The following is a 27,639-nucleotide window of genomic DNA, read 5'->3' as shown; positions in this document are numbered from 1 at the left end:
TGCGATACTTCAAAATGTGCATTATAACAACAGGGTGATGGAAACATCGCTAATGATGTCTTCTAAAGTCCTGGGCTGCGTTCCACTCCACTTTTAGACACGCACCCGTGAACTTCCCTAAGCACTTCCCCTCGGGGGAATCCCTGCTGCCATTTTGAAGTGTGTTCCACTTCGTGAAGTGGACAAGGGAAGTTTATATGGACAGACCCTTGACCCCTAGATTTTGACCGAGGGAGCGAGTCTGCTTCATATGCACACTTCAGGCCGCTCCATAGACCACAATGCAACACGATTATGATGTCATCGCAGATCACGTTATTTATCCCCACCCCAAACAACTCTGTAATATATAAAAACATTTATAACAGCCCAAGCATACCTAAATACATATAGAATTCTGCAGCAAACTAATTCGTAAGGGGAAAATGTAAACAATAAACCAACTCCATAGCGGATTCTAAGTGATCAAGGGCTTAGGACAATCCAGTTCATCCCGTTGCAAGGGTTCAGTAGTGGCCTCTCATGCAACGTAATCGATGACGTATGTCCGAGTAAACGAGACGGAGGGAAGTTTGCGAGTGAAGGGCATGAGAAAATGGACTGGAACGCAACCCCAAAGCCACTAACCTGATCCAGTGATGTTACCATCCTCACCCATTACTGAGACTTCTGATTGGTTCATGAAGCTGATCCTGCATTCTGATTGGCTGTTGCAGACTCAGATGAAGTTCCTGGTGGAGCACATGTCCCGCCCAGATTACATGGAGGCGCTGCAGGGGTTTGTTTCTCCTCTGAACCCCGTACACCAGCTGGGCAATCTCAGGTACACACACTCTTTACAATTTTACTCCTCTCTTTATTATGAAGGTTTGTTCATATTTCATTCACACTGATTTATACAACATTTTACTCCTAAAAACACGGTGAAAATGTGTTTGTTTTCTGTCTGTTGACAGTATTTTCTGATTTATGGAGTGATAAAAGCTTTAACTCTGATGTTTCTGTGTTTGAGGTTGGAGGAGTGCCGTATCATGTCTTCAGCCAAGCGGCCGCTGTGGTTGAACTGGGAGAATCCGGATATCATGAGCGAGCTGCTCTTCACCAATAATGAGATCATCTTTAAAAATGGAGACGGTGAGCCGTGTGTTTTAGCTGTAACCCTGCGTCAGACACCACGACCAGATCTGTGTAATCTAATATCTGTGTGATGCAGATCTACGGCAAGACATGCTGACGCTGCAGATTATTAAAATCATGGAGAATATCTGGCAGAATCAGGGGCTGGACCTGCGGTGAGTCGACCAATCACAGCCCACGGCTCGAACACATCCACCAATCATAGCCCACCGCTCGCACACATCCGCCAATCACAGCCCACCACTCACACACATCTGCCAATCACAGCCCACCACATCCACCAATCACAGCCCACCACATCCGCCAATCACAGCCCACCACATCCGCCAATCACAGCCCACCACTCACACACATCTGCCAATCACAGCCGTCCACATCCGCCAATCACAGCCTACCACATCAGCCAATCACAGCCCACCGCTCACACATATCTGACAATCACAGCCCACCGCTCGCACACATCCACCAATCACAGCTGGCTAATTCTGTGTGTGTGCAGAATGCTGCCGTATGGCTGTCTGTCCATCGGCGACTGTGTTGGTCTCATCGAGGTGGTGAAGAACTCGCACACCATCATGCAGATCCAGTGTAAAGGAGGCCTGAAGGGGGCGCTGCAGTTCAACAGCAACACACTGCACCACTGGATCAGAGAGAAGAACAAGGGAGAGGCGTAAGAACACACACACACACACATCATATACACACATCATACACACGCACACACACACACACATATCATAATGAAAACTAATGAAGACGATTAATTAATAGCATTAAAATGGCATGAATAGCAAGAAACACTTTATTGCACACTTTAACAAATTTTACCATTTATCGAATAATTCATAATTCACTCATTTAAACACCATTGTCTTTAATTAGTTTACTCAGGTGCAATAGAGTTCATTAGTGCTGCTCACTTTTTCAACGACGTTGGTACAGGGATTTTAAAAAAGTCTTCATTTAAAGCCCGAAACACACTGCACAATTTTCAGCTGTCCCAGACGAAAGACTGGCATCGTGAAGCAATCGCGCGATTTCTGATTTCACGATGCCAATCTTTCGTCTGGGACAGCTAAAATGTTTGATAATCAGACAGAAAGACAAAGACACAAGACTGTAAACTTAACGACTTCAATGAGGGAAAAACTACAGTCCCATGAAGCACTGCCGATGACGTTTTCACATTAAAAACCATGATCAAATATAAAACTGTAGATGGAGAAATCTAAAACTATAGATGTAAAGATGTTGATTATACTGTATGTGGAAACACTATATTGTAAGTTCATTTCAAAATATGTTTATATATATAAATACTGAAGTGTTTTGAGAGGGTAGTTGGACTTGATTAGGTTTCTGATTGGTGGAATTTTCTGTAATGTAGTTTCTTGCCACAAAATCCACTGTTAAACAAAAATATGTTAAAATAGTGTGAAATAACATACGGCTTCAACAAAAGCATATTCCACCGATTAACCGCCTCAGAGCTCACAGTTGCTCTGTCTTTAAAGGTTTATAAGTTACAGTTGCCTAACAAGGAAAAATGAATGGAGTTTTTATTTCCAGAACCTAAACTGAGCAGGAACACATCTGCTTTCCAGCCGTTGAAATAAATGCTCAGCGTATGACAAACCCTTTCTCCAGTCTCTTCGTGGAATGAATGTGTGAGACTCAGGGAAGCGTTTGTTAAGACAGAAAACTGCGGTAATGATCCGCCTGTTTCTCTCTCAGGTACGACAGAGCCATCGATTTATTCACACGCTCGTGTGCCGGATACTGTGTGGCCACGTTCATTCTGGGCATCGGCGACAGACACAACAGCAACATCATGGTGAAGGAGAACGGACAGGTACACACACACACACACACACATCGCATTGGCAGTGTTTGCTGTAGCAGTAGCAGTGCACTTCAGAAACCCTCCACCTTCCCCAGCTCCACCTGTATTGATCTGCTATGGGGTGATCATGTATGCTATGGGGATTATTCCATACGTGACCCTGCAGCACAGAAGCAGTCATAAGCAGCAGCTATATTTGTAGCAATAGCCAACAATACATTGTATGGGTCAAAATTATACATTTTTCTTTTATGCCAAAAATGATTAGGATATTAAGTAAAGATCATGTTCCATGAAGATATTTTGTAAATTTCCTACCGTAAATATATCAAAACTTCATTTTTGATTAGTAATATGCATTGCTAAGAACTTAATTTGAACAACTTTAAAGGCGATTTTCTCAATATTTAGATTTATTTGCACCCTCAGATTCCAGATTTTCAAATAGTTGTATCTCAGACAAATATTGTCCGATCCTAACAAACATCAATGGAAAACTTTTTTATTCAGCTTTCATATGTGTTATATGTGCAGCAGCAATATTCCTTACATGCTCACAGCAGCATGTTGTGGATGTATTGGCAGCAGCGTAACACAGTGGTTCTCAAACTGGGGTACGTGAGATGACGGAGGGGGTACGCGAACAAAATTCTGAGTTTTGGCATTAATTTAATTCTACCCCAACTTAAAGTAACATTAAAAATGAAGACGTATTTCTGACAAGCAAAATGCCGTTTCTAATGTAAAAACAGGATAACGGGAGTGCCGTAAACGGTCAAATACATGATATCCAATCAGCTTACCTCATGTTTTGTGGTCAAAACTGACTGCATCCACACAAGCAGCGAGCATGTGATGGGACGCCCGCTGAATAAGCTGCTTTAGCAAACAGCGCTGCTGTTTAATGTATCTTTAAAGTAGATCTTCATTTAATAGCATGAAGAGCAGATACTGACACGGACTGTACATTGAGATCGATTTAAACTCTCTTCGATACAGACACACTCTGTGCGAGTTATTGTTGTCATGTTTAAGACACGAGCGAGAATGCAAATTTCCCTGAATATCCAAATGATGGCAAATGTGACATTAATTTTTACAACAGTTCAACAAAAAAGGTAATATTAAGTGAACATTTTACATTTTAAATGTAGCCTTCATTTTAAACAGAATATTGTCATGTTTGTTCTATTTTGCAATGAAACAATAATAGTTCCAACGAAATCCTTATCATCTGGTGTGTGTCTCCAAGCAACATACAGCGGTGTTTCGTTAGTGAACGAATCTGCCACTTTGAACGATTCGGATAGTCAGTGATTATTAACCCATTCATAACTACAGCATTTTGCTTCGTTTCTGAATGAATGTATGAATGACGGGACGCCTCGCTCATTAAGACAGCGACTTGCTGCCACCTACTGGCGGTTTTATTTTTAAATCTACAAGTATCACTAAGATTTGCCATCATTTATTGCTTTATTTTATTATATTAATGATATACTTAATGGAATGTTAAAAATATGACATAAAACATGACACAATTAATAAGGATAGAAAATCTTTGTCTCTATAAAGGTAAAAAATGCAACTGTAAATCAATTTAAGGGAGTGAATATTGTCCTGTAATAGAAAAGGTGTGACTGCGGTCTGAGTGGAAGAGAGGGGGTATGCAGAAGATTTTTAAATGCCCCGGGGGGTACGCCGCTGTAACAGATCTATTCCGCCAAGACCAAACACAATAACATTGTCATGAATATTACCATGCAAATCACTCCAAGAGCTGTCATGACAGAACTGTACATAATGCTACTGGAATGACCAACAAGTCACCTTTATTTCTATTATACAATAAAGACTGATTCAAAGCAGCTTTACAGTAATGAACAGGAAAATAACAGTAAGGGGCCGTTCACAAAGAACGCATCTTTGTGTCTAAAAACGCGAGACAGTGCTCAAACATGTTTTTTAGAAAAGCACAGCACTGAATGCGAGGGTCTCGATACACACTTTTGAAAAGTGATGTAATAGCAGTTAACATGTCAACTCGCTACTGTAAACGAAAGCTCGCAATGCTTGCCCCGCCTCCAGGGCCTTCTGATTGGTCCTCTGTTTTGGAGCTGACATTGATGAGCGGCGTTGCGTGTAAAAGTAGAAATTCTTTTAACCTGACAGCGTCTTAAAAACACAGCACTGCAAAAACACGAGACGCAAGCGCAGCAGTCATGCACGTCCGTCTAGCGCTTTTACAATGGAAAAGTAGCGCATTAGAATGAAAAATGTGTTCTGTGTGAACAGCCCCTTAATATTATAAAATTCATCAATTATGAAACTAGTTCAATTTCAGCTGTAAAGCAGCTCTACAGAAGACAATAGAGTCATTATTCAGATCAGTTCAGATCAGGTTTTGTTCTCATCTGACAGTGTCAGTGCATTAAACCGATGATATTAGTGAATATTAAGTGTCTTTTGAACCCAAAGTGTGCTCAGAGTCATCAGAAACTGATCGTGTGATGGTGTTTCTTGCAGCTGTTCCACATCGACTTTGGTCACTTCCTGGATCATAAAAAGAAGAAATTTGGATACAAGCGAGAGCGAGTTCCTTTCGTTCTCACGCAAGACTTCCTGATCGTCATCAGTAAGGGTGTGCAGGAGTGCACAAAGACCAAAGAGTTTGAGAGGTGTGACACACACACACACACACACACACACAGGGTTCCTACGCAGTTTGCAAAAGTATGGAATTTGATTTGAGTAATTTCCAGGTCTGGAAAAGTATGGAAAAAAGACTTTTGCCCCTATTTAGTTTTCTATAATAGAAAATTAAGAATTGAATGAAAATAAATGTATCATACAAGATGCATGTTTTCATGGCAGCTGTTTAATGATTCTTTGATGATTGTCAAACATGACTGAATGAATTCAAAAATGCAGGTTATAGGCAGGTTTTGGGTTTCTTCTCACGATATTCTTAGGACTGTATTACAGAGCCTCTAAAAGAATCTTTGCAAAAATAAAAAATATACAGACTTTGGTGTGCGCACGAGAAACTGAGCTTAATTGTGCCATTGGCCCATTTCGTGATGGGTTTTTTGGCCGCCATAGAGTGTGCATTAAATCAGACTTATGAAATATGACGTACTGCTCTAAATAAAGGCATTTTTGAACACTTTTACAGTATCAGTCTTTTTTATAGACCCTTGAACTTTGCAAGTAGAACACAGCCGTATTGTGTCATCGGCTCATTTCATGCCATTGTTTCTCGGCCGCCACAGAGGATGCATTAAATGGGACATTAGTCCTTGATATTAGAGGTACTACCTTAAGAAAAGCCAAATTTTGAGCAAATAGATCTCTATTAATTCATGTGCATCCATGCTCTCATTTTCTACACAGTAAGATGGCAGTGACACATGGGAAATAGGTTATAGAGTATATAAAACTAGAAATTGTAATGTGTAAGCACGCAAACACAATTCCCATACGCATGTGAATAGTTTCCGTGTGCATGCAAAAGTCTGTTTTAGGGGCTCTGTATGTTGTCACTTTAAGAAAATCAATGAATAAACACAGAGGACTTGTACTACATACCAAATATAAAGCTTCTATGAACCATATATGTTAAATATGGTCTGAAAATCTACTGAGAAGTTTGGAAATCTGAGTCTGAAAAAGTATGTAATTTTTTAAAAGGAAGATGTGTAGGAACCCTGCACACACACTCTCTCTACAGAACCTGTGTGTTCAGCGTGATCGATGTGTCTCTCAGGTTTCAGGAGATGTGTTATAAAGCGTATCTGGCCATCCGTCAGCACGCCAGCCTCTTCATCAACCTCTTCTCTCTGCTGCTGGGCTGCGGGATGCCTGAGCTGCAGAGCTTCGACGACATCGCATACCTGCGCAAGACGCTGGCGCTGGAGAAGAACCAGCAGGACGCTCTGGAGTACTTCACCAAGCAGATGAACGACGCTCACCACGGAGGATGGACCACCAAGATGGACTGGATCTTCCACACCATCCGACACATGCCCAACGAGCACTGACACACACACACACACACACACCAGTGTGCTCAGATCGCTGTGAGGTACAGCTGCCGTCATAAGTTTACATTCCCTTGAATGAATATGCAAAATGTTAATTATTGTAGCAAAATCAGAGGAGTTCATAAAAATGCCATGTTGTTTTTAGGGGTCCAGATGGAATTCACTGCAAAAAACAAAAAAGATTTTCTTCCTTAGTATTTTTGTCTTGTTTTCTAGTATAAATATCTAAAAATTCTACTTGAAAGTGATGTTTTGTCTTGTTTTCTGAAAATATTATCCAAATGTTGTTAGTTTTTGCTTAAAACAAGTAAAAATATCTGCCAGTGGTGTAAGAAAAATAGTGTTGTTTAGCATTTGAATTAAGATTATTTTTCTTGCCCCACTGGCAGATATTGTTACTTGTTTTAAGCAAAAACTAACAATATTTGGATATTATTTTCAGAAAACAAGACAAAACATAAATTTTTAGATATTTATACTAGAAAACAAGACAAAAATACTAAGGAAGAAAATATTGTTTGCAGTGAAGGTAGTTTCCACCACTGAATAATTTTTTTTTTTAATTTTTACTTTTTTTCTTGCAAATGTGACTATTTTTCTCATAATTCTGACTTCTTTTCTCAGAACTGTGAGATATAAACTCAAATTGTAAGAAAATAGTCTTTTTTCCCGTATGACTGATCAAGTTGAAAACGGTTATACCCCTTCTTTGGGTCAAACGGTAGCATATTCTTCAAATATTACTCATAGCCAAACAAATATGGCCAAAAGGTGGCGCTATATTTACACAAAAGACCCAGAAGTTTACATAGCCTTGAATATTAACACTGGTTTGTATGTTCAGTGAGTCTCTTGCTCTGATCAGTTCAGCTGTCCGCTGTTCTTCAGTTCTTCTGCACATTTGAGCTCTTCCCAGCAGTGACTGTATGATTTCTGAGAATGAAAGAGGGACTAAAGCACAACTATTATAAAGCTGCAAACATTCACTGATGCTCCAGAAGGATGCCCGATGCATTAAGAGCGGGGGGTGAAAACTTTTGAACTTTCACAAAACAGTACAGTCACCGATCATCATCGTAACGGCACAGTATTAAGAATCAAGCATATAAACTTGCAAACAGGGTCATTTGTGTCAATTCAGTTATTATCCCCCCCCCCCGTCATTTAATATCTACTGAAAAAAACCCCCCAATAAAACCATCACAGAAAATTTAAATGGTTTCCACTACAAATACCATTACAAACCATCAACTTTTAACCATTAAAACCGTTAAAAAATGGTTTTCTGTAGTGTGTTTTGGGACATATTCCATTAGGATTTATTGGTTTTAATAGAAGGAGACCAATTCCCAGCAGAGACCCACAGGCTCCGTTACAGTCTCCAGTAAACCAACACAAGCCCCATTAGATCCAGTGAAACCATTACTAGTTTTGTGATGGTGTCTATTGTTCTTTTCAGCAGGGTGTTGTGTGAAATCGATTATTCAGGGCAGCACTAAATAAAACATGACTTTTCTACGATCCATCCGATTCAGTACAGGGGGTGTGTAAACTTATGACCAACTGTATTCATATTCCACCCCACAATCACAAGCAACACAGACATTATGTTTTCTGTAAAAACATTATTAAATGTTTTGCATTGTGGCATTATTACTGTCCTAAAACACAACTAGTCCAAATTCTCATTACAGTAGCATGACAAAAACAATGATAGATAGTATTTATACGCCACAGTAGTATTTTTTATACTGTTTTGTATTTTTATTTTTGTAGTATTTATACAGTAGTTAGAGTTTTAGATGTTCAAATGTGCACAAAATCCTTTTGTTCATGCTAAATCTGATTGTTTTGATTTTGGGGTGAAAGTTGTTTTCTCTGCACTCGTGAATGAACACACGCTAGCTGTTAGCGAGGTCAAACACAAGATCTTCCATTTGAGAGTCACATGACCTTCAGCAGGACGAGCGCTTTGATGTGTCCCAACTTCCTGTTTCAATAGGAAATACATCACCACAGGAAAGAAACTGTGGGCAGCTGTGAAAATGAACTTCACTGAACGCTAACGAGAAACCACACACACACACACACACCGTCTGATACTGTGACAAACCCTGAGACGCTTTAAAAAGCAACAGGAAGTTCCCAGAACAGTACAGATTTCCTCAGAATCTGTCTGACACTGCAAAGGCTCATGGGAAACCCCTACAGGGAGCTAATCTGATGATAATGGTGAAGAGTCTGCGGTCGCTTCAGCAGAGTTTACAGTCCTCCTCAGGGTATCAAGGTCAAAGGTCAAGCTTTGATTGGCACTGCCACCTTTAAACCAAACAGCAGGAGAGGTCATATCAAAGACACTACCCAGAATGCACTGCAGCTGACGGCTCTGGTCCTCCGCTAGTCTTCCACACAACTAAGAGCTTATGTATTGCTGGACAGAACAGTTAGCATGTTCAGAGAAATTCTATTGCAATTCTATTTTCTGTCTTCTTTTGATGTGACACTGTGAGACGGCAATCGAAATCTCTGCGAGTTTACAATCAATCAATCAATCAATCAATCAATCAGAAGCTGTAGAAACCAGCCAGTTCAAATAAATTCTGCGACATACAATCGACCAATCAGTGACGAGTTCATCGGTTTGACTTGCTTGTGTCGTGATTGGCAGCAGTCCTCAGATCTTCAGCTGTCAGGAGAAAAGCCTTTCGTCGTTTAAAGCGCATGAATCTGTTTTGTGTTTGTGAACGAGCAATAACACTGATGCGGAGCAGTAGATGTAGGACAGAATCGCTGTACTGTAATCATGATCATGGACCAATCAGGAGTGTCTGTTAGTGACTGTTTAGTGTTACGGACCGTGAGTCTTTTAATAAACTTTTTCAAATATTAAGGGTGCTTGCTTATTTCTGTTTAACTCTTGTGCGTCCTTAGGGACATTTTTCTCTTTTATTTAATGCAAACATCAGCATAATTTTTTCCAAAAATGTGTATTTTTATTGGAATTTTAATATTTCACCTTCATTTCCTTTGATAAATCTATTTTACATGAGGTAAAAAACTAAATAGACACTCGGGACCTTCAGGACAAAAATGTCCCAGTGACACACATTAAAACAGCAATATTTAATCATCCCAGAGCCATTTAAGTGTCAAATCATGCATTCTTTGTTAATTCTGTGACACTGCGCAAAAAAAACAAACAAAAAAAAATAAATAAATAAAAATAATGCTGCTGATCATTTACAGATCCAAGACTGTAATAATCCAAAATCAGTTCTGCTTGATTGATTTGTGTGTGTGTGTGTGTGTGTGTGTGAGAGTTCTGTAAACTGGCATTTAAAGGGTTAAAATCCTGAAAATGAAAGAATAATATTTTTTGGTCATTTTTAGACAAACACATTTTGCCCTTCAGGAATCTCTGCGTAATTTTTTTAATTGTCACAGAAGACAGACCTCGCTGTTCTCATGGAGTTAGAGCCATTATTAAAACTGTGTGCTTACTGTATAATTATCATCCTGAACGAGGAGTAATTCAGCACAAAAATAAATATCTCAAAACCTGTATGAACACAAAAGCCACAGAACTGTATGAATCCGCATGAATCATCTTCACACACACGCAGTTCACACCCTCGTAAAAAAGTAATATATTTAAAATACATTTATTTCATACTAAGCATAGTTCAACTCTATTAACGTATTTACTGACATATCGCTCAAGATGTACTGATATAAAAATTATAATTCAACTTTATTAAGAGTACTACTTGTGCACAATGCACATTTCTTAATATTAAAACTAAAATGTGTTTAGATGACACTATTGATGAGGATTGTATGATTTTTGAATAATAATTGAAGTATACTTGCAATACTTCCACTTTAGCGCAATCAGCTATACTTCAGTATATCTTTAGTTGGACCTCAGCACTACTTCCGCACAATTAAAGTGCATTCGTTTTTCCAATTCAGCAGACTTTAAGTGTACCGGTTTAGTATAGCAGGAGTACAAATGCGGGACATTTTTATTGAGTACGTAAATATGTAAATGTATTTGTAGTATACTTAGCATGAATTAAATGTATTTCAAATATATTTTAGTATATTTATTTTTCACTAGGACAGTCACAGCGTTCTCCCCTGTGACGATGTAGGAAATCCTTGAAAGTTTTTTATATTTAGATTTTTTAAAACAACACTATATACTTTGCATTATATCAGCTTTGCATCAAATGTAAAATTGAGTTAACGTGTTTCTAATGCAGCGTCTGTGGGAGGTTTACATCGCTCTCTCTTCTGACTGCCGTTATCAGTCTCTCTCAGTTATTTTCCTTTTCTTGAAAGTCATGAAAACACTATCGTGGAATTTTTGTTTTGCTATTTGAGCAAATGGGAATGCAAAAAATATATTTATGGTACTCTCCCATTCACTGCTCTTCAAGTGAACCCAACTATGACAACTTCCGCTGCTGAGAAACACGCAAATGTGAGAAAGGTCCATCTCTCTGCCTCAGCTGCTCCTGCAGGGGTCACACGCAGAACGTCACGACCTTTGACCTCTGACCCCTGACCTCCGTCTCCGGCACGCGGGCTTCGCTGCGGTTCAGGCTGAAGCGTGACGAGGTCCAGTTGTGGCTTTGCGTGTCGTCCTCCGTCCAGTCCTGCAGGTCAGCGATGATGTCAGGAGGCCGTTCTGCGTTCTGATTGGCTGGCGTCTCTGGTTCACTCAGGCAGGTGTCAAGCACTTCGGCTGCAGGTCTCAGAGACATCAGCAGCGGCCCTGCGGGAGGAACAGCTTGTGTTTACCATCGAATACATCGCAGAATCACAGACACGTCATGAAGAACGTCAAGTCTGATCAAACGCTTGCATTAATCCCACCGGTCACTGGGGTAACAGTGCATTTAGGAATCCAATATAAATCCAATTGCAGTTAGTGAAAATTACACTAAAATGTTGCAATGACAAAATATTGCACTGAATTAAAAGTTCAAATGTTCCGAATAAGTTACAATATTGATGTTAATACTGGTAGCACGAATATAAAAATTTGATATATTTTACAAAAAAGTTACAATTTTGAATTTTTTGTATTCTATCTCAGTATTACTGTCAGTGTTGTACAAGGGTTTTTATGCATAAAAGTAACCCTGATCAAACAGTTTAAAACAGCTGGGCTGAGATATATAACATTTTTATGACTGCAGAAATATGTTAATTCAGTACACACTTTACCCTACCCACAACCATAAAACACAATGTTTCACACACTTTTCCAAAAGATTTTACAAAAATAATTATTGATTATTTCAAAGGGTTCTAATGACACATCATTTGGATATTTTCATGTCTGGAAAAAATTTGGGGTTAAATGTGTTAACTTGCCACAGTAATGATGTGCCATAACAACACCGTTATACTATAATGAAGGAAAGGAGGTTTGTGTCCAGCAATTCATTAAAGCTTTAGGGGCAAAATGTCAGATGGAAACAAGGCTTCTGAGCGCAGTGATTTGATTGGCTGTTTGGGCTCTCAGTCGTTTATCTGAGTCCAGTTTGACTCACCTTTATTCTGTCCCATCAGCCACTCGTCTGCGGTCATGGCCGGCTCATTGGCTGCGGTCATGGGATAAATATCCTCATGAAAACCCTCAGACTGCTGTCAGAAACAAAACACGCATCACAGGCCACACATTAAACAACCACTATAAGAATTATTTTGTTCCTTTGGCTTCAAGATTGTTGAACTCTAATGTGAAAGACATAAGTACATGATTGTTATTAATGCAAGTATCTTGTTACGCAGTCCGTATGGCCCAAAACAAATTTCCCTTAAGAGGGACAAATAAAGTATAAGTAAGGCCATCACAGCCTCAATGATATCATGGGAAACCTACAGTTACACAGAAGCCACTCCCACACACACAAGCTCCTCCCACACAAGTAGGCTCCTCCCATACTTGTAAGGCAAGGCAAGGCAAGTTTATTTATTTAGCACATTTCATACACAGTGGTAATTCAAAGTGCTTTTCTCATACACACAAACTCCTCCCATACATTTCATTGAATTGAATTGAAAGCGGAGACGTCAAGTCGGACACTTTCTGCTCCCAGTAGTGACACTTAATAATGTTAAAAACGTTTGATATTTATGAATTAGATCATAAACTTATCCATTTCGTTGCGAGTGCAGTGCGCTTCCAGAGAGAGCAAACCCACACGCACTTTTGACTGGCTGTGATATTTGATTGATTCTGTTTGGCGCAAGCAATTCCAAATTGCTTGTCGCTGGAATCTTGCCGCTTCGCATGTAGTTAGGACACAGTGTAAGAACATCTCGGGTTACGCACGTAACCATGGTTCCCCGAGAGGGAACAAGACGCTGTGTCCTAGTGGACACTTTGGGGAATGCTGCCAGCATGGCCGGTGTCTGAAGCATGTGTAAAACAACTCCAACCGTATTGGTCTACATGGCCTGTGACGTCATAGGCAGGTACCTGAAAGTATAAAAGGGCACCTGCTGAATACGTCACCATGGTTACATGCGTAACCTGAGATGTTCCCCTTCTAGGGAACTCAACGCTGCGTCCTAGTGGATACTTTGGGGAACGATATCCCCTGAGGCGCATGCCTGTCCACCTGGTGAGAGAGCACCAAGGAGGAGACAGACATACACCAAACCTTTCCTCAGAAAGGGCCAAGCCACTGATGCCTCAGGCTGCTCACATAAGTTGGTAGAAACGAGGGAGGCCAATTCCAGATAAGGGGGGGGGGGACCCTAACCAAGCCCTAACCAATAGTAGCCGGTATACATAAGACCACTGAAGAGGCTGGACGCCTAGAGGAGCTGAAAGATTGCTACAAACAATCCCAGCTAGGACACAGCTATCCGCAGGTATATCCAAAGGGTCTTATGAAATGAACCTTCCTAAGAGTGGCCCAGACAAAGGGAATGGCTATCTCCTTAAAACCCAGCAGGGGAGAAGCACTGTCTAGGCAAGGGCTCAGGAAGACCGCTACTTAAAGGCTCTAAGAATGGGAGCAGTCACTGAGCTAGCACATAGATATCCTCAGATAGCTATACGTGTAGGAAGGGCTACCAGAAGGGGGACCAACTGAAAATACCCAGACCACCGAGAGTGGGCTGTCTACTTAAAACCCTAGCAGGGGAGACAGCATAGTCTAGGTAAGGGCTCAAGGAGACTGCTACTTAAAAACCCTAGGTAGGGGAGCAATCACCAAGCTAGCCCATGGCTATCCTCAGATAGCTAGGCTGAAAGAAAAATGGAACCATTGCAATTGCCAAGACCACCAGCAGTGGGCTGTCTAATTATAGACCCCAAAAAGGGCGACACCATTATCTAGGCAGGGCTCAAGGAGCTAGTACATAGTTATCCTCAGATAGCTATGTTTCCAGGAAAGGGCAAGGTAACACACAGCTAGCCTCAGATAGCTGTATTCCAGTAAGCTGTCCTGCCATAACAATGGCTGAAATATTACTATCCTCAGATGGCTATAGTAAGAAGGTCCCCAATCAGCGTCAGTCCCACAGTAGGCTAGCGAGCACTGTATATTGACCAGAGGCTCACAAGAGGGAGATCCAGACCATAGTAAATGATTCGCTAAAGAGCGAACACATAAAATACCATTAGTCCAAGATCAAAGCCTAATGCAAGCATGGCCATAACACTAGGTGGCTGGACACAGCTATCCTCGAATAGTGTCAAGGGGAACCCAACCTAGTCATAAACGCCAGGCTAGAACATAGCAAGCTTGAGCTGGAACATAACCATCCGCCGACATCTACACTCTGAGCAGAGTAACAATCTACTCAGCCCAAACCTACTAAGAGGGATTCAGAGGGGAGGCAGCCACTCCTAAACCCATCCGGCTTAACACAGGAAGGAACATTCCCCATAACCCCTCTAGGTCAATGAAACACCCTGTGAGAGAAGCTTGCAAGCTCTCTCCACAGAGCATTCAATACATCCAGCGAGGCTCTCTACACACAATAACATACATATTACAGAGGCACACCTGAGCTGAATATAGCTCCGCCCATGATCTCGTGAACTCACAAGCTCTGAGCTAAAAACAATTCAGTGCTCACACTTCATCGTTATGGCAACACGAGCATTACCGAAAGTATTATCCGCGGCATCAGGCAACCCGATGTAAAGGTTATGCGGACACCACAGATCAAAGAAATCGCCGCAAGCTTGAGATAAAACCGTGCCGCAGCAACAGCCCGAGACACAAACGCTTTGCCCCGCATCCCTCGGGAATAGGAACAAGCGCGCGCGGAGCGATATCATTGTGACTCATCACAATGAGCGCATAGACGCCGAGACAAAGACGGAGTATGCCCTCAAGTGTTAGAATCCAAACACGGGGCCACACATTCCTTAAAAGCACTGCTCGACTCACCAGGATGCTGGCAGCATTCCCCAAAGTGTCCACTAGGACGCAGTGTTGAGTTCCCTAGAAGGGGAATCCCAGTTCTTCTCCTATACACTCAGACTCTTCCTGGACATATAGGCGCCTCCCATACATACAAGATCATCCCATACACAGAGACAACTATCATACACAGACTCCTCCCACACACTGGCTCCTCCTACACATATAAGCTCTTCCTAGACAACTATCATATACAGCCCCTCCCACGCACACACACAAGCTCCTCCCAAACAGGCCCCTCCCACATATGGGCTTGTCCCTCACACACACAGACTCCTCCCACACACAGGCCCCTCCCCCTCCGATGCTCTCACCCTGCGCGGCACACAGAAGCTCAGCGGCTCCAGCAGGTCTCTGACAGCCAGTAGACGGTAGAATCGGAAGATCTCGCAGGCGCTGGTGTTCAGGCCGCGCTTGGGCATCACACCTAAACACATGAAGCAGTGACTCTCCAGCCTGAGCACAGCAGCTCACGCCAACATCACGCTAAATGAGTGAGTACCCAAGCCTCTCTGAGGACACGCCGAGCGATATTCAGACAGGAACTGAACGTAGGGTTTCACCGCACTGACCGCGTAATAGCGAATGTTGCCATCGCCCTGCAGACAGAGAGTTTAACTGATCTTCCTGATCTGAACATCTCATGGATCAACCCACAGAAAACAGACATCTTCATAAAACATCTTTGGCTAACAAATGCATGTCTGTCTCTAGATCATACACTACCAGTCAAACGTATTTGAACAGTAAGATTTTTTATGTTTTTTTAAAGAATTCTCTTCTGCACACCAAGCCTGCATTTATTTGATCCAAAGTACAGCAAAAACAGCAACATTTTAAAATATTTTTACAATTTAAAATAGCTGCTTTCTATTTGAATATTTGCTGCTCAAAAAACATTTACTATTATTATTATTGAAAACAGTTGAGTAGATTTTTTTTCAGGTTTCTTTGATGAATAGAAAGTTCAGAAGGATAGCATTTATTTAAAATAGAAATCTTTTGTAACATAAACATCTTCAATAAACAAGCTACAGGTAGTCCAAAATGCAGCGGCTAGAGTCCTTACCAGGTCAAGAAAATATGATCATATTACCCCAATTTTACAGTCTCTGCACTGGCTCCCTATTAAGTTCCGTACCAGTTACAAACTATTATTACTTGCCTATAAGGCCCTTAATGGTTTAGCTCCTGCGTACCTAACTAGTCTTCTACCACGCTACAATCCACTAAGGTTGCAAAACTCTTGACTTTCGGTAGTACCTAGGATAGCAAAGTCCACTAAAGGAGGCAGAGCTTTTTCACATCTGGCTCCCAAACTCTGGAATAGCCTTCCTGATAATGTTCAGGGTTCAGACACACTCTCTCTGTTTAAATCTAGATTAAAGACACATCTCTTTAGCCAAGCATTCACATAATGCATCTCATAATCTTGCACTGCAGTTATATCTGATCAAATGCACACATATTATTCTTTAGCTTGGGTTGAATAAATAATTTATGCTTGGATGGAACAGCAGCTATGCTAATTATGTCTCTATTTGCTTCTCTGTTTCTGCCACGGGATTAACATCCAGAGGTAACTAGGAATTACAGAAGCTTCAGTCTGGATTCAACCCTTACAAAGACCTGAGAGGAGATGATGCCAACCCCTCAGAGGACCTCAGATGATGCCAACCCTGAAACAACACACAGAACTACCAAATTTTGCTATAAATTTGATTGCAACATATAATCATTGCTGTTAATAGTGTTACATCGTACATTTCTGCCATATGTACATCAACTTGACAGTCACCACTGATAAGCTACTACTAAATATATTGTAGGAACTTAATTTCCTGTAAAGCTGCTTTGCAACGATTTGTATTGTGAAAAGTGCTATACAAATAAACCTGAACTGAATAAATGTCTTTATCATCACTTTTGATCAATTTAAAGCTGCAGTCCGTAAATTTTGCCTCTTTGTCGCCATCCATGTTTGAAAACCTGGAATTGCAGTTACTTGCGGAATTATCTTGCTTGCGTGGGTTGTGCTCCGGCTCGGCTTCAGTGCGGATGAATATAATGTTTTGAGGAGTATATGGAGTATAATAATAATTATTATTATTGTTATACTTTATTCTCAAATCAACAACATCAGCATTGCGTCACTATGAGTATAGTGTGTATTAGTGTGTAGATTTCAATTTCTGTACAGTCTAATCTAATTGTCATACCATTCAAATTTCATGTTAAGAAATTCTTTTAACCCAAAAAGCAAACTATGCTCCCAGTCTAATCTAATTGTCATACCATTCAAATTTCATGTTAAGAAATTCTTTAACCAAAAAGCAAACTATGCTCCCTTCGAACTGGTTTTCTTTAAAATACAAATCCTGTGTAATCCCAGGCTATCTGTAATCAGAAGCACATTTAAAACTGGAATATAATTTAATTTCATTCACATGTGTTTCATAAACACATAATACTTTCTGGATTACAATCTGCCATCAAAATGATAAATTTAATAATTCCAGCTGCTGTGAGAAAAGGCTATAAACGATCAGCTGCCTGCAGGATCCTCACATGTGATAGCATACTAGCTGGGAAAACCTCTTTATGTTTACAGACGTGACGTAATGACGCAGTGCCATGCTCGAATTTCCCACAAAAACCTACCCGTACCACTCAAATTAGAAAACATTATTATAAGCTAACCGTTGTGAATCGAGCTAAAGGCAATAGTTTTGAACACTGGCTGGTTATGTACTTGCTCAAATATTGATTTCAGATCATTTTTAACCAAAAAAAGTTACGGACTGCAGCTTTAAAGCATCTTTGCTAAATAAAAGTATTAATTTCTATAATTTCTTTCCCAAAAACAAAAATACTGACTCTAAGCTTTTGAATGGTGTAGTGTATAGTTACAAAAGGGTTTTATTTCAGATAAATGCTGATCTTTGAATTTTTCTATTCATCAAAGAATCCTGAAAAAAATTTACTCATCTGTTTTAAATATTGATAATAATGATAATAAAAAATTTTCCTTGAGCACCAAATCAGCATATTAGAATGATTTCTGAAGGATCATGTGACACTGAAGACTGGAGTAATGATGCTGAAAATACAGCTTTGAAATCACAGGAATAAATTACAGTTTAAAATATTTGGTAACACTTTATTTTAAGGTGTCCATAATACAGAGTAATTACCTAATTAAGTACTTAGTAGTAGCCGTTGTACTTACATGAAACAAAATGTACTTACCATGTAACTAAATTATGGAACAGCCTGTAATTACAGTTTGTAATTATGTAAATGTAATAGGCAGCTACTGTTACACATATGTAACAGACCGAGTCTGTTATACAGCTACTTATGTAACCAAAAGATTGTTACATGTGTCGCAGGCTTTATACAACGTAATTCTAAATGTAAGTACACAGACATAAGCTACTTAAAATAAAGTGTATCATGATTGTACTTAAGTGTACTTCATGTGTATCTATACTATACACCTTATCCAGCTGCACACTGTAAAAAATTACTGTGATTTTAACAGTAAAAAACTGAAAATGCTACAGTAAAAACCTGTTAAATGGTTAACGGTAAGTTCCTGTAAAATTTACTGACGTTCCCAGAATTCCTTGCGTTGCATTTCAAATTTAGTTTAAATTTGATTTTTTTTCTTTGAAATAACTATGTTTCTTAGTTTTCTCTTATTAGTTATGTTTATTAGGGTTGTACGTTACATCTAATGTTGTTAAATTAATGTGTAATGAGGAGTCAAAGGCGAGCGGATCCATTTACAGTTTTTATTCGTTCAAGGTCACCAAAACAATGATCAATCGCTAGCGTCATCGATAACACAGATAATCCAGAGACATAGACGGATTTCAGGCAGAGGTCGGGGCAGGCAGCAATCAGCATAAACAAGGTCGAGAAACAAGAGCAATGGCCAAAGGGGCAGGCGGCAGGGAATCAAAAGGAGTACAAACAGTCCAAGATAATACACGGCAGGAACAAACACAAGGAAAACGCTCGGAAATGTCAGACTGCACTCTATGTCTGTCCCGTTACTGTGTCACTCTGCCTGGTTTGGGGATACCAGCCTTGCGTGCAGACACCAGCAGTACATCCGTCAAAGTAGACATCAAACCGGGATAATGGAAGACTAACCCTGATGATCTGGGTGCGTCAGCCCGGACGTGATCCGACTCTGGACGGTCCGCTGAGGCGTGCTGTGACTCTGGACGAGCCGCTGAGGCGTGCTGTGACTCTGGACGAGCCGCTGAGGCGTGCTGTGACTCTGGACGAGCCGCTGAGGCGTGCTGTGACTCTGGACGAGCCGCTGAGGCGTGCTGTGACTCTGACGAGCCGCTGAGGCGTGCTGTGACTCTGGACGAGCCGCTGAGGCGTGCTGTGACTCTGGACGAGCCGCTGAGGCGTGCTGTGACTCTGGACGAGCCGCTGAGGCGTGCTGTGACTCTGGACGAGCCGCTGAGGCGTGCTGTGACTCTGGACGAGCCGCTGAGGCGTGCTGTGACTCGACACGTGAAGATCAGCTGTGACTTGGCTTGACTCGCGAGAATCAGCTGTGACTTGGCTGGGTCATGAAGATCAATGGTGACTCGAATAGACTCTGGAAGGTCAACAGAGACGTGAAGAGACTCAGAACAATCGACTGGAACTGTACTTAGCTCAGGAAGATCAGCGATGACGTGACCTGACTCCTGAGTGACAGCTGTGACACAACGGGGCGCTGTTGTGTCTGCCATTTTGTGAGTGTGCTCTGGTGCGGCTGTCATCTCACGAGTGAGTGCGGCATCGCGTTCCTCTTCCGCGACACCCACAGTAAAAGGAGAGTCACACAACTCTAGTGCATAGTCCATGAAATCTCTCAATCGGACATTAACTTCCCCTCCGGGTAACCGTGATTTAATTGGTTCATTGAGTCCAAAACGGAATAAATCTTTAAACAAAGCTTCATCATATAGAGGAACTTAATATACTAACTCACAGAACTGCTGAACATAATCCTCAATAGATCGATCTCCTTGCCGTAGACCTAGTAGCTGGTCGACTGGATCTATGGTTAGGCTGGATTGGTGAAAGGCTGACATAGAGACCGGAACTGATACCTCACTGACGAGGGGACACTGGGCTGCTGGATCCTGGTAGGGCGAAGTCTTCTGTAATGAGGAGTCAAAGGCGAGCGGATCCATTTACAGTTTTTATTCGTTCAAGGTCACCAAAACAATGATCAATCACCAGCATCAGCGATAACACAGATAATCCAGAGACATAGACGTATTTCAGGCAGAGGTCGGGGCAGGCAGCAATCAGCATAAACAAGGTCGAGAAACAAGAGCAATGGTCAAAGGGGCAGGCGGCAGGGAATCACAAGGAGTACAAACAGTCCAAGATAATACACGGCAGGGACAAACACAAGGAAACCGCTCGGAAATGTCAGACTGGGCCAAACAAGACTTCGCGCCAAACTGAAGGTGTGAGTGGCTTATATGCAAGTCTGTAAATGAGGTGCAGGTGTGATTGCTGATGGGAAGCAGCTGTGACTGTGAGATCAGGTGATGTGTAATGCAGTGACTGATGGGAAATGTAGTCCGTGTGATGCAACAGTCTGTGTAGTGCTCATGTCCAAATGATGAAAGGGTGACATCAAGTGGTTGATGGGTGAATGATCCTGGACCGGATCATGACATAATGTTTATTGCATATTTCAGTTTAATGAGTCTCACCGTGATGGTGTTTAGTGTTTGTGTGAATGACAATGATTTTTACGGTAGAATTCCGGCAACCACAGCCGCCGTTTTTTTACTGTAAATTGTACAGATTTTTTTTTACAGTGCACCTTAGTTTGATTTAACCCACCAGTACACAGTTTAAATACATGTAATAGCTTTCTAATTACATTTAAATTACAGAATATTACACAGGCATACGCTACTTAAAATAAAGTGTATCAAGTAGTGTTGTCAAAAGACCCGGTACTTCGGTACCAAGTCGGTACTAAAGAAATGAAAACGTCACGGTACCAGGTTTTTTGAAGTACCGGTGGTACCGAGTACCCGTTCGACCCGGTTCTTGGCGTATGATTTCCGCGATGCAGAAAACGCGGACGGAATCTCGGAATCCAGTTATAAAAACGGAATTTACAGTTTAACGCGGAATGTCACGGAATTTGTCAAAGTAGGTCATTACACTTAGATCAAATCGCGATATGGACCAGTATCTGCAAATATTAAGCCGCAAAAGTCGATTCAAATGTGAATCCTGTATGTTCTGCGAGTCTCTGTGTGAATGAATGAACGGCAGAGACCCGCGGTTTTGTTTACTATACACTGAAGCGCCAGTGACACTCGCAGTGATTTCAGCATCTGCAGTCTCAGTGAGGAAATAAATACATAAACAACATCTCCAGAACTGCTCTGAGAGTCACCTCACGAGCACTTTACCGTTTCATTGAGTAAAACCAGTGTCAATTTAAATGTATTCACGGCAACCCGTCAAAATAAAAGTCCGGTTTAACTAAAGACTTTGTACCATTAGGCTACTATTATTTAGTAGAATGTATGTGATAGGCTACTGCTACTACTGTTGAAAAAATTAATAAAACTTTATTTTTTAAGAAATAATCACTCAATATTTCTTCCATGTTTTAGTTTTAATTTTAATAGTAGCCTAAATCCCCTTTATTTACCAAAAAAAAAAAGTTTAAATTTCATTAATTAAAAGACAAATTAAATTTGGGTGAAATTTGTTTACTGTTTTTCATACTTTTATTACTTGCGGAAAAACTTGAAACACAATTTTAAATAAGTATAAAGAATGGCATTGATTTTTATACATTTTATTTTTGTTTGACTTTATTAATTTAAAAAAATTGTGTTTTTAATTAGCATGTTTTTGTGTTTTGCTTTGGTACCGAAATTGGTACCGAGAACCGTGGATTTTCACTGGTATCGGTACCGAATACAAAAATTTTGGTACCGTGACATCCCTAGTATCAAGATTGTACTTAAGTGTACAAGCAGCTGTGTAACAGACTCATTCTGTTACATGTGTGTAACAGTAGCTGCCTATTACATCTACATAATTACAAACTGTAAGTACAGGCTGTTCCATAACTTAGTTACATGGTAAGTACATTTTATTTCATGTAAGTAGAACGGCTACTACTAAGTACTTAATTAGGTAATTACTCTGTATTATGACACCTTAAAATAAAGTGTTACCAAATATATTCAAATAGAAAGCAGTACAAATATTTCACAGTATTACTCTTTTTGCTGTACTTTGAATCAAATAAATGCAGGCTTGGTGAGCATAAGAGACTTCTTTAAAAAACATTAAAAATCTTACTGTTTAAAAACTTTTGACTGGTAGTGTATATTCATATAAATGTTGTGTTTGTAGGTGTGATTAAAGTGGCACTTTGTGAACCGTTCTACACCTTCCCAGCCAGATACAGCATGTGTGTGTCAGCATCATAAAACGGGAAAATGACTCCAGAACCTCCATCCAGATCCTCCTCCAGTAACGGCTCAGACAGATCTTCCTGCAGACACACACACACACACACACACACACAGCATGTAACACTGAACACACGTGTGCGTTTGTGTGTGTGTGTGTGTGTGTGTGTGTGTTACCGCATCCCACAGGACAAACTGTCTCTGGTTCCAGCAGGAGCTTCCTGTGGACAGCAACATCTTCAGATCCCACAGGAACAGGATCCTGGACACTTTATGAGAGTGACAGAGAGACTCCTGCATGAGAGCAACATCATACATGAAGCTCAGGCCTATATCATAAGAGTTCATAAACACACACACACACACACACACCTGCAGGACTCTTCCAGTCCGCGGCTCGATGATTCGGATCTTCTTGTCTTTGCAGGCCGTGGCCAACAGACTTCCATCCGCGTTAAAACTCAAACACAGCACCAGCTCGGAGTGTGTGTTTATCACACACACCGGTGTCTCGGCTGAGTCCAGACGCCACACCAGCACCTGCAGCGCACACATACAAACACACACTTGCGTAAGTGAGTGTGAGAGTGTGTGAGAGAGTGAGTGTATGTGTGTGTGTGTGTGAGTGAGAGTGTGTGTGTGTGTCGTACGCTGCAGTCGTAGGCGGAGCTCAGCAGCAGGTCTCTGGCGGTTGGATGCCACTCGATGATTGACACTCTGCGGCTGTGAGTGCTCAGATCTTTACTGGGCGCCGTCAGATTGTCCTTCAGTCCATTCGGAGGAATGTCCCACACCTTCACCTGCACACACACACACAAGCGCTGCTGTCATGGAGAGCACACACACACAGCACACCTGAGCAGGTGGACACTGACCGTACAGTCCTCCGAACAGGATGCAATTCGCAGGTCGTTAAACGGGTCCCACTTGACGTCCAGCACCGGAGCACTGTGACCGCAGACCCGTGCCTGCAGAGGACTCACACGGCCCATCTGAAACACACACACACACACACACACACATGCTGACATACACTCTCCATCAGAGTGGCGCTGGGTCAAAGGGGCGGAGTAGCCCCAGAGTGCACCCTGGACGATGGGGCGGGGCGACACATTAAGGTGGGGCGACACGTGTCGCTCCGCCCACCTCCATTTCATTGGTTTATAATACAGCAGAGCTTATTGATGTAAACGTTTGCGCATGAGCATTCTTTTATATACGTTTTTATGAATGATCTACGCTGTTCGGCTGTACTACAGACATATTAAGTGCTAACAACAGCGATTTTAGTTAGAATCAATTAAGAAATGTGTTTTTTTTAAATCCTATGACGAATTAGTTAGATTAAGTTCCTATCAAACGCTTGGTGGCGGGATCTCCGAGTACTTCGGGCAGAACAGAACTGTGTAATATGAGCGGCTCACGAATTCAGTCTGGGGAACAAATTCTTAATGATATAGTCCTACCTATGCTATAAATAGCCTCACCTGTGAGAAATATTAATTATGTTTCTGTGTGATGAATGTAAATAGTGGTCCTCAATCTCAACAGGTGGGTTGCACATTAAATGAAGTCAGATATTATTGCACTTTTCACACGAAGCAGACATAGGCTACTTAAACATTGAGCAGTTTTAGCTGGGCGATGTTGATAAAAATGATCCACTGTTTGAGATTTAGCTGTTTTGTATAATGCATATTTATATGCAGCCTATATTCTTTATTTTAGGATCGGTGGATAAAAACTTAGGATGTGATGATAATTCACTGTAGTTCAGTAAGACAGGACAAACCCGCAAATGGTTTTATTTTAAAGAACAACTGCGGTGACAAATAAGACAATTATACCAAATAGTCCATCAGCGTGAACTGGGGTTTTATGTGTGGATAATGGGAATAAAAACCTTGCTGAAACAATATATATATATATATATATATATATATATATTTGTTTTTTTTTGCATATAGGCCTATTTTAAATGTTTTTGCTTACTAAAACAGCTGTTATTAAATCTGACCTACAAGCAAATATTATTTTTAATGTGCTTTAGTGCGTATTTAAGCAATAAATGTTAATTTTCTCTGCAACATTTTTATTTATACTTTTGTATATAGGCTATAGGCTATGCACAAATTAAATTACTGGTTTTATAGCTCAATCCTTTAAAAAGAACCAGGAATCACTGTACTACATTAGGCATACTGATTTTAGATTTTTAGTAGTTATTATAGTCTTTAATAAATAAAAATATTAATCACAGAGAAGGTTTCTTTTACTCATTAAAAGTGCTCATGTACCTATTGCACAGATTTACAGCTCTGAGTGATTTAATATTCGATAGTTATGCAGGTCTATATGGGTACAATGATCGATTGTTAATAACTGAATCTAAATTCATCCCGTACACAGATTAGAACACACACACACACACACACACACACACACACACACAATGAGGGTGTGGATACATAAATAATTGGATTTTTAATATCTGATGTCACGGACACTTATTTACCATAAGATAGGAACCTTTAAAAACTGTAAGAGAATCAATATAGGCTCAAATATTTTATTAAGATATAAACAAGGAAACATTGAGCTTGCCATGAAAATATTTTATTAGCACTTTATAACCTACAAGTTTGTGACTCATTGAGCAACTTTGGCTACAACTCATCTCTTTAAACAACAAAAAATGGTTGCGCGTTAAAATGTAAAATCAGCCGCTTATGTTCGTGTTTGTCCATCTCTAAAATAGCCTACAGTAAATTATCATAATTTGCGTATAAAATCCCAATTTAGTGCTGATCTGTGGCCTGCCGATCCTCAAGGAAATATGAATGAAGCGCTATTCAGCCTGAAGAAGCCGGAGGTGCTGTCAAGAGTTTATTTGTAAATATTGACTTCATCTGACTAAAATTACCATGGTTACTAAACAGATAATAATTAAGATAGGCCTATGATTCTAGAGTTAGCACATAATATTTCTGTAATATGGCCAAATTAAATACAAAATCATACACAAAGGAATGCGCATGCTCGGGTCTACACCAATAAGATTTGCCGTGTTATAAACCAATGGAATTGTGGGTGGGTGGAGCGACACGTGTCGCCCCGCCCCAATCATCCAGATTGCACTCTGGAGTACTTGAAGGGGCGTGGCCTTACATGTCGGACGGAAATGACAATGAAGGCTCCGCCTCCTGTACATTCGGTCACCACGGCGATGAAGCGTGGATTGACGGCACAGAACTGGTTGTCCTGGACGCTGCCTGTGATTGACAGGCTGTGGTAGCACCGCCCCTTCACCGCCGCCTTCCCGATCACATGATGAAACTTCACACGGGAGTGATGCTGGGACATCTGAACACACACACACGCACACACACGCACACACAGACACAAACACACACAGACACAAACACACACACACACACACACACACACACACACACACACACACACACACACACACACACACACACACACACACAGACACACACACACACACACACAGACAGACACAGACACACACACACACACACACATGTTTGTTTTTGTGAAAAGTGGGGACTCTCCATAGGCATAATGGTTTTTATACTGTACTTACTGTATGTGCTATTGTCCTACACCAACCCTACACCCAGAGATGGGCACAAATACATCAAAATGTATTTAAAATAAAAATACAAAATTCTGTGTGGAAAAATGTATTTAAATACAGTATTTTGTATTTTGAAAGTACACAAAATACATGTGAAATTGGCCATCCAGTGAAGTGTAACGGCCTGTTTACACCAAGAACGATAATTCTAAAGATAACTATATTAGTGTATTCTAAGTATACAATGCAGTTGTGTCATCTGTCACTTTAAATGCTCAAGCTCTTTAAAGCAGAAATGATTCCGATTGGCTGTCAATGTTTTTATCATTCATTATGTTTTGTGCTGTTATGGTTATAGTTGTGGTGTGTTATCTGCTATTCACTTAGATTTAGGATGTACTCACACTAGATCTGATCCGTGCTTGAGCGTGAATGACCCCCAAAGTCCAGTTCATTTCAGAAGTGTGACCGTTCTGTCTGTACCGTGTCCAGTGTGGTTCGTTTAACATTACCCACTTTCCAAGATGGCAGCCTATCTTTTGTTCTGTTTAGTGTTTGTTTGTTTTAACTTGTTTTAAACTTGTCTTTTTAATGGATTTTAACATCCTCTCTAACAAAATTGTTTGCTTTTAACAAAGTTTGGTGAAAGCCAATTGAAAAATTGTGGTTTACCCCACAACTTATGAACTATTGTGTATCTGAGTTGGAGAACTATTCCAGGTGCTGTGCTTAATCAGCCTGGCCCTTCAACTATTAACCGTCTGCTGCTGTGGGGTTTGTTTCTTGCCTGAAAAAGCAGTACAGGCCTACTGTTTTTTTGGACTAGGAGTGGGGCGTTTGCCTGGATTAGTAGTGTTCATCTACTTTCGGTGTAAACCTGCATCACTCTGCCTGCACCAGCTACAGACTGGGTCTCCACTAAATACAGCCTGGTCTCCTGCTCCAAAATCACAGTGAGTGGTGACTCTAAAAGTTGCAGAAAGCACTGTCTTAATACACGTATGTTGAAATGTATTATTACACTTATGTTGCTGATGTCAGGAAATGAGCAACCTAACCCAGGTCCTGGGACCGA

General features: G+C 40.8%; 2 protein-coding genes across 2 annotated transcripts in view; one reads left to right on the top strand and one right to left on the bottom strand.

Moving 5' to 3' along the window:
• Positions 1-7,296, top strand: part of zgc:158659 (uncharacterized protein LOC791141 homolog) — a 34,950-nt gene extending 27,654 nt beyond the window's left edge. The window contains exons 16-22 of the mRNA XM_058763660.1: positions 717-823; positions 1,013-1,134; positions 1,214-1,292; positions 1,637-1,807; positions 2,872-2,989; positions 5,507-5,658; positions 6,747-7,296. Coding sequence (XP_058619643.1) covers positions 717-823; positions 1,013-1,134; positions 1,214-1,292; positions 1,637-1,807; positions 2,872-2,989; positions 5,507-5,658; positions 6,747-7,020 — 1,023 coding nt within the window. The 3' untranslated portion in view covers positions 7,021-7,296. The remainder of the gene's footprint in view (positions 1-716; positions 824-1,012; positions 1,135-1,213; positions 1,293-1,636; positions 1,808-2,871; positions 2,990-5,506; positions 5,659-6,746) is intronic.
• A 175-nt stretch (positions 7,297-7,471) lies between these two features.
• Positions 7,472-27,073, bottom strand: coro2ab (coronin 2Ab). The gene is made up of 11 exons (XM_058763698.1): positions 26,969-27,073; positions 26,129-26,323; positions 23,836-23,952; positions 23,611-23,760; positions 23,333-23,500; positions 23,138-23,254; positions 22,939-23,043; positions 15,985-16,081; positions 15,797-15,909; positions 12,588-12,678; positions 7,472-11,803 (listed from the first exon to the last, which is right to left on the bottom strand). Exons 1-11 carry the CDS (start codon positions 27,071-27,073, stop codon positions 11,553-11,555), a joined length of 1,509 nt encoding a protein of 502 aa, XP_058619681.1. The 3' UTR covers positions 7,472-11,552.
• Positions 27,074-27,639: the final 566 nt, after the last annotated feature.

This window comes from Onychostoma macrolepis, chromosome 23 (genome assembly GCF_012432095.1).
Source record: "Onychostoma macrolepis isolate SWU-2019 chromosome 23, ASM1243209v1, whole genome shotgun sequence".
Lineage (NCBI taxonomy): Eukaryota > Metazoa > Chordata > Actinopteri > Cypriniformes > Cyprinidae > Onychostoma > Onychostoma macrolepis.
The sequence above is the reverse complement of the archived record's forward strand: the minus strand, read 5'-3'. Positions and strand labels throughout refer to the sequence as shown.

Coding starts and splice junctions, on each gene's coding strand:
- coro2ab (XM_058763698.1), bottom strand. CDS start 27,073: ATGTTAAACGAACCACACTGGACACGGTACAGACAGAACGGTCACACT. Junction 23,501..23,610: donor GCTCCGCCTACGACTGCAGC/GTACGACACACA, acceptor TGTGCGCTGCAG/GTGCTGGTGTGGCGTCTGGA. Junction 16,082..22,938: donor TGCTGTATCTGGCTGGGAAG/GTGTAGAACGGT, acceptor CTCTGTCTGCAG/GGCGATGGCAACATTCGCTA.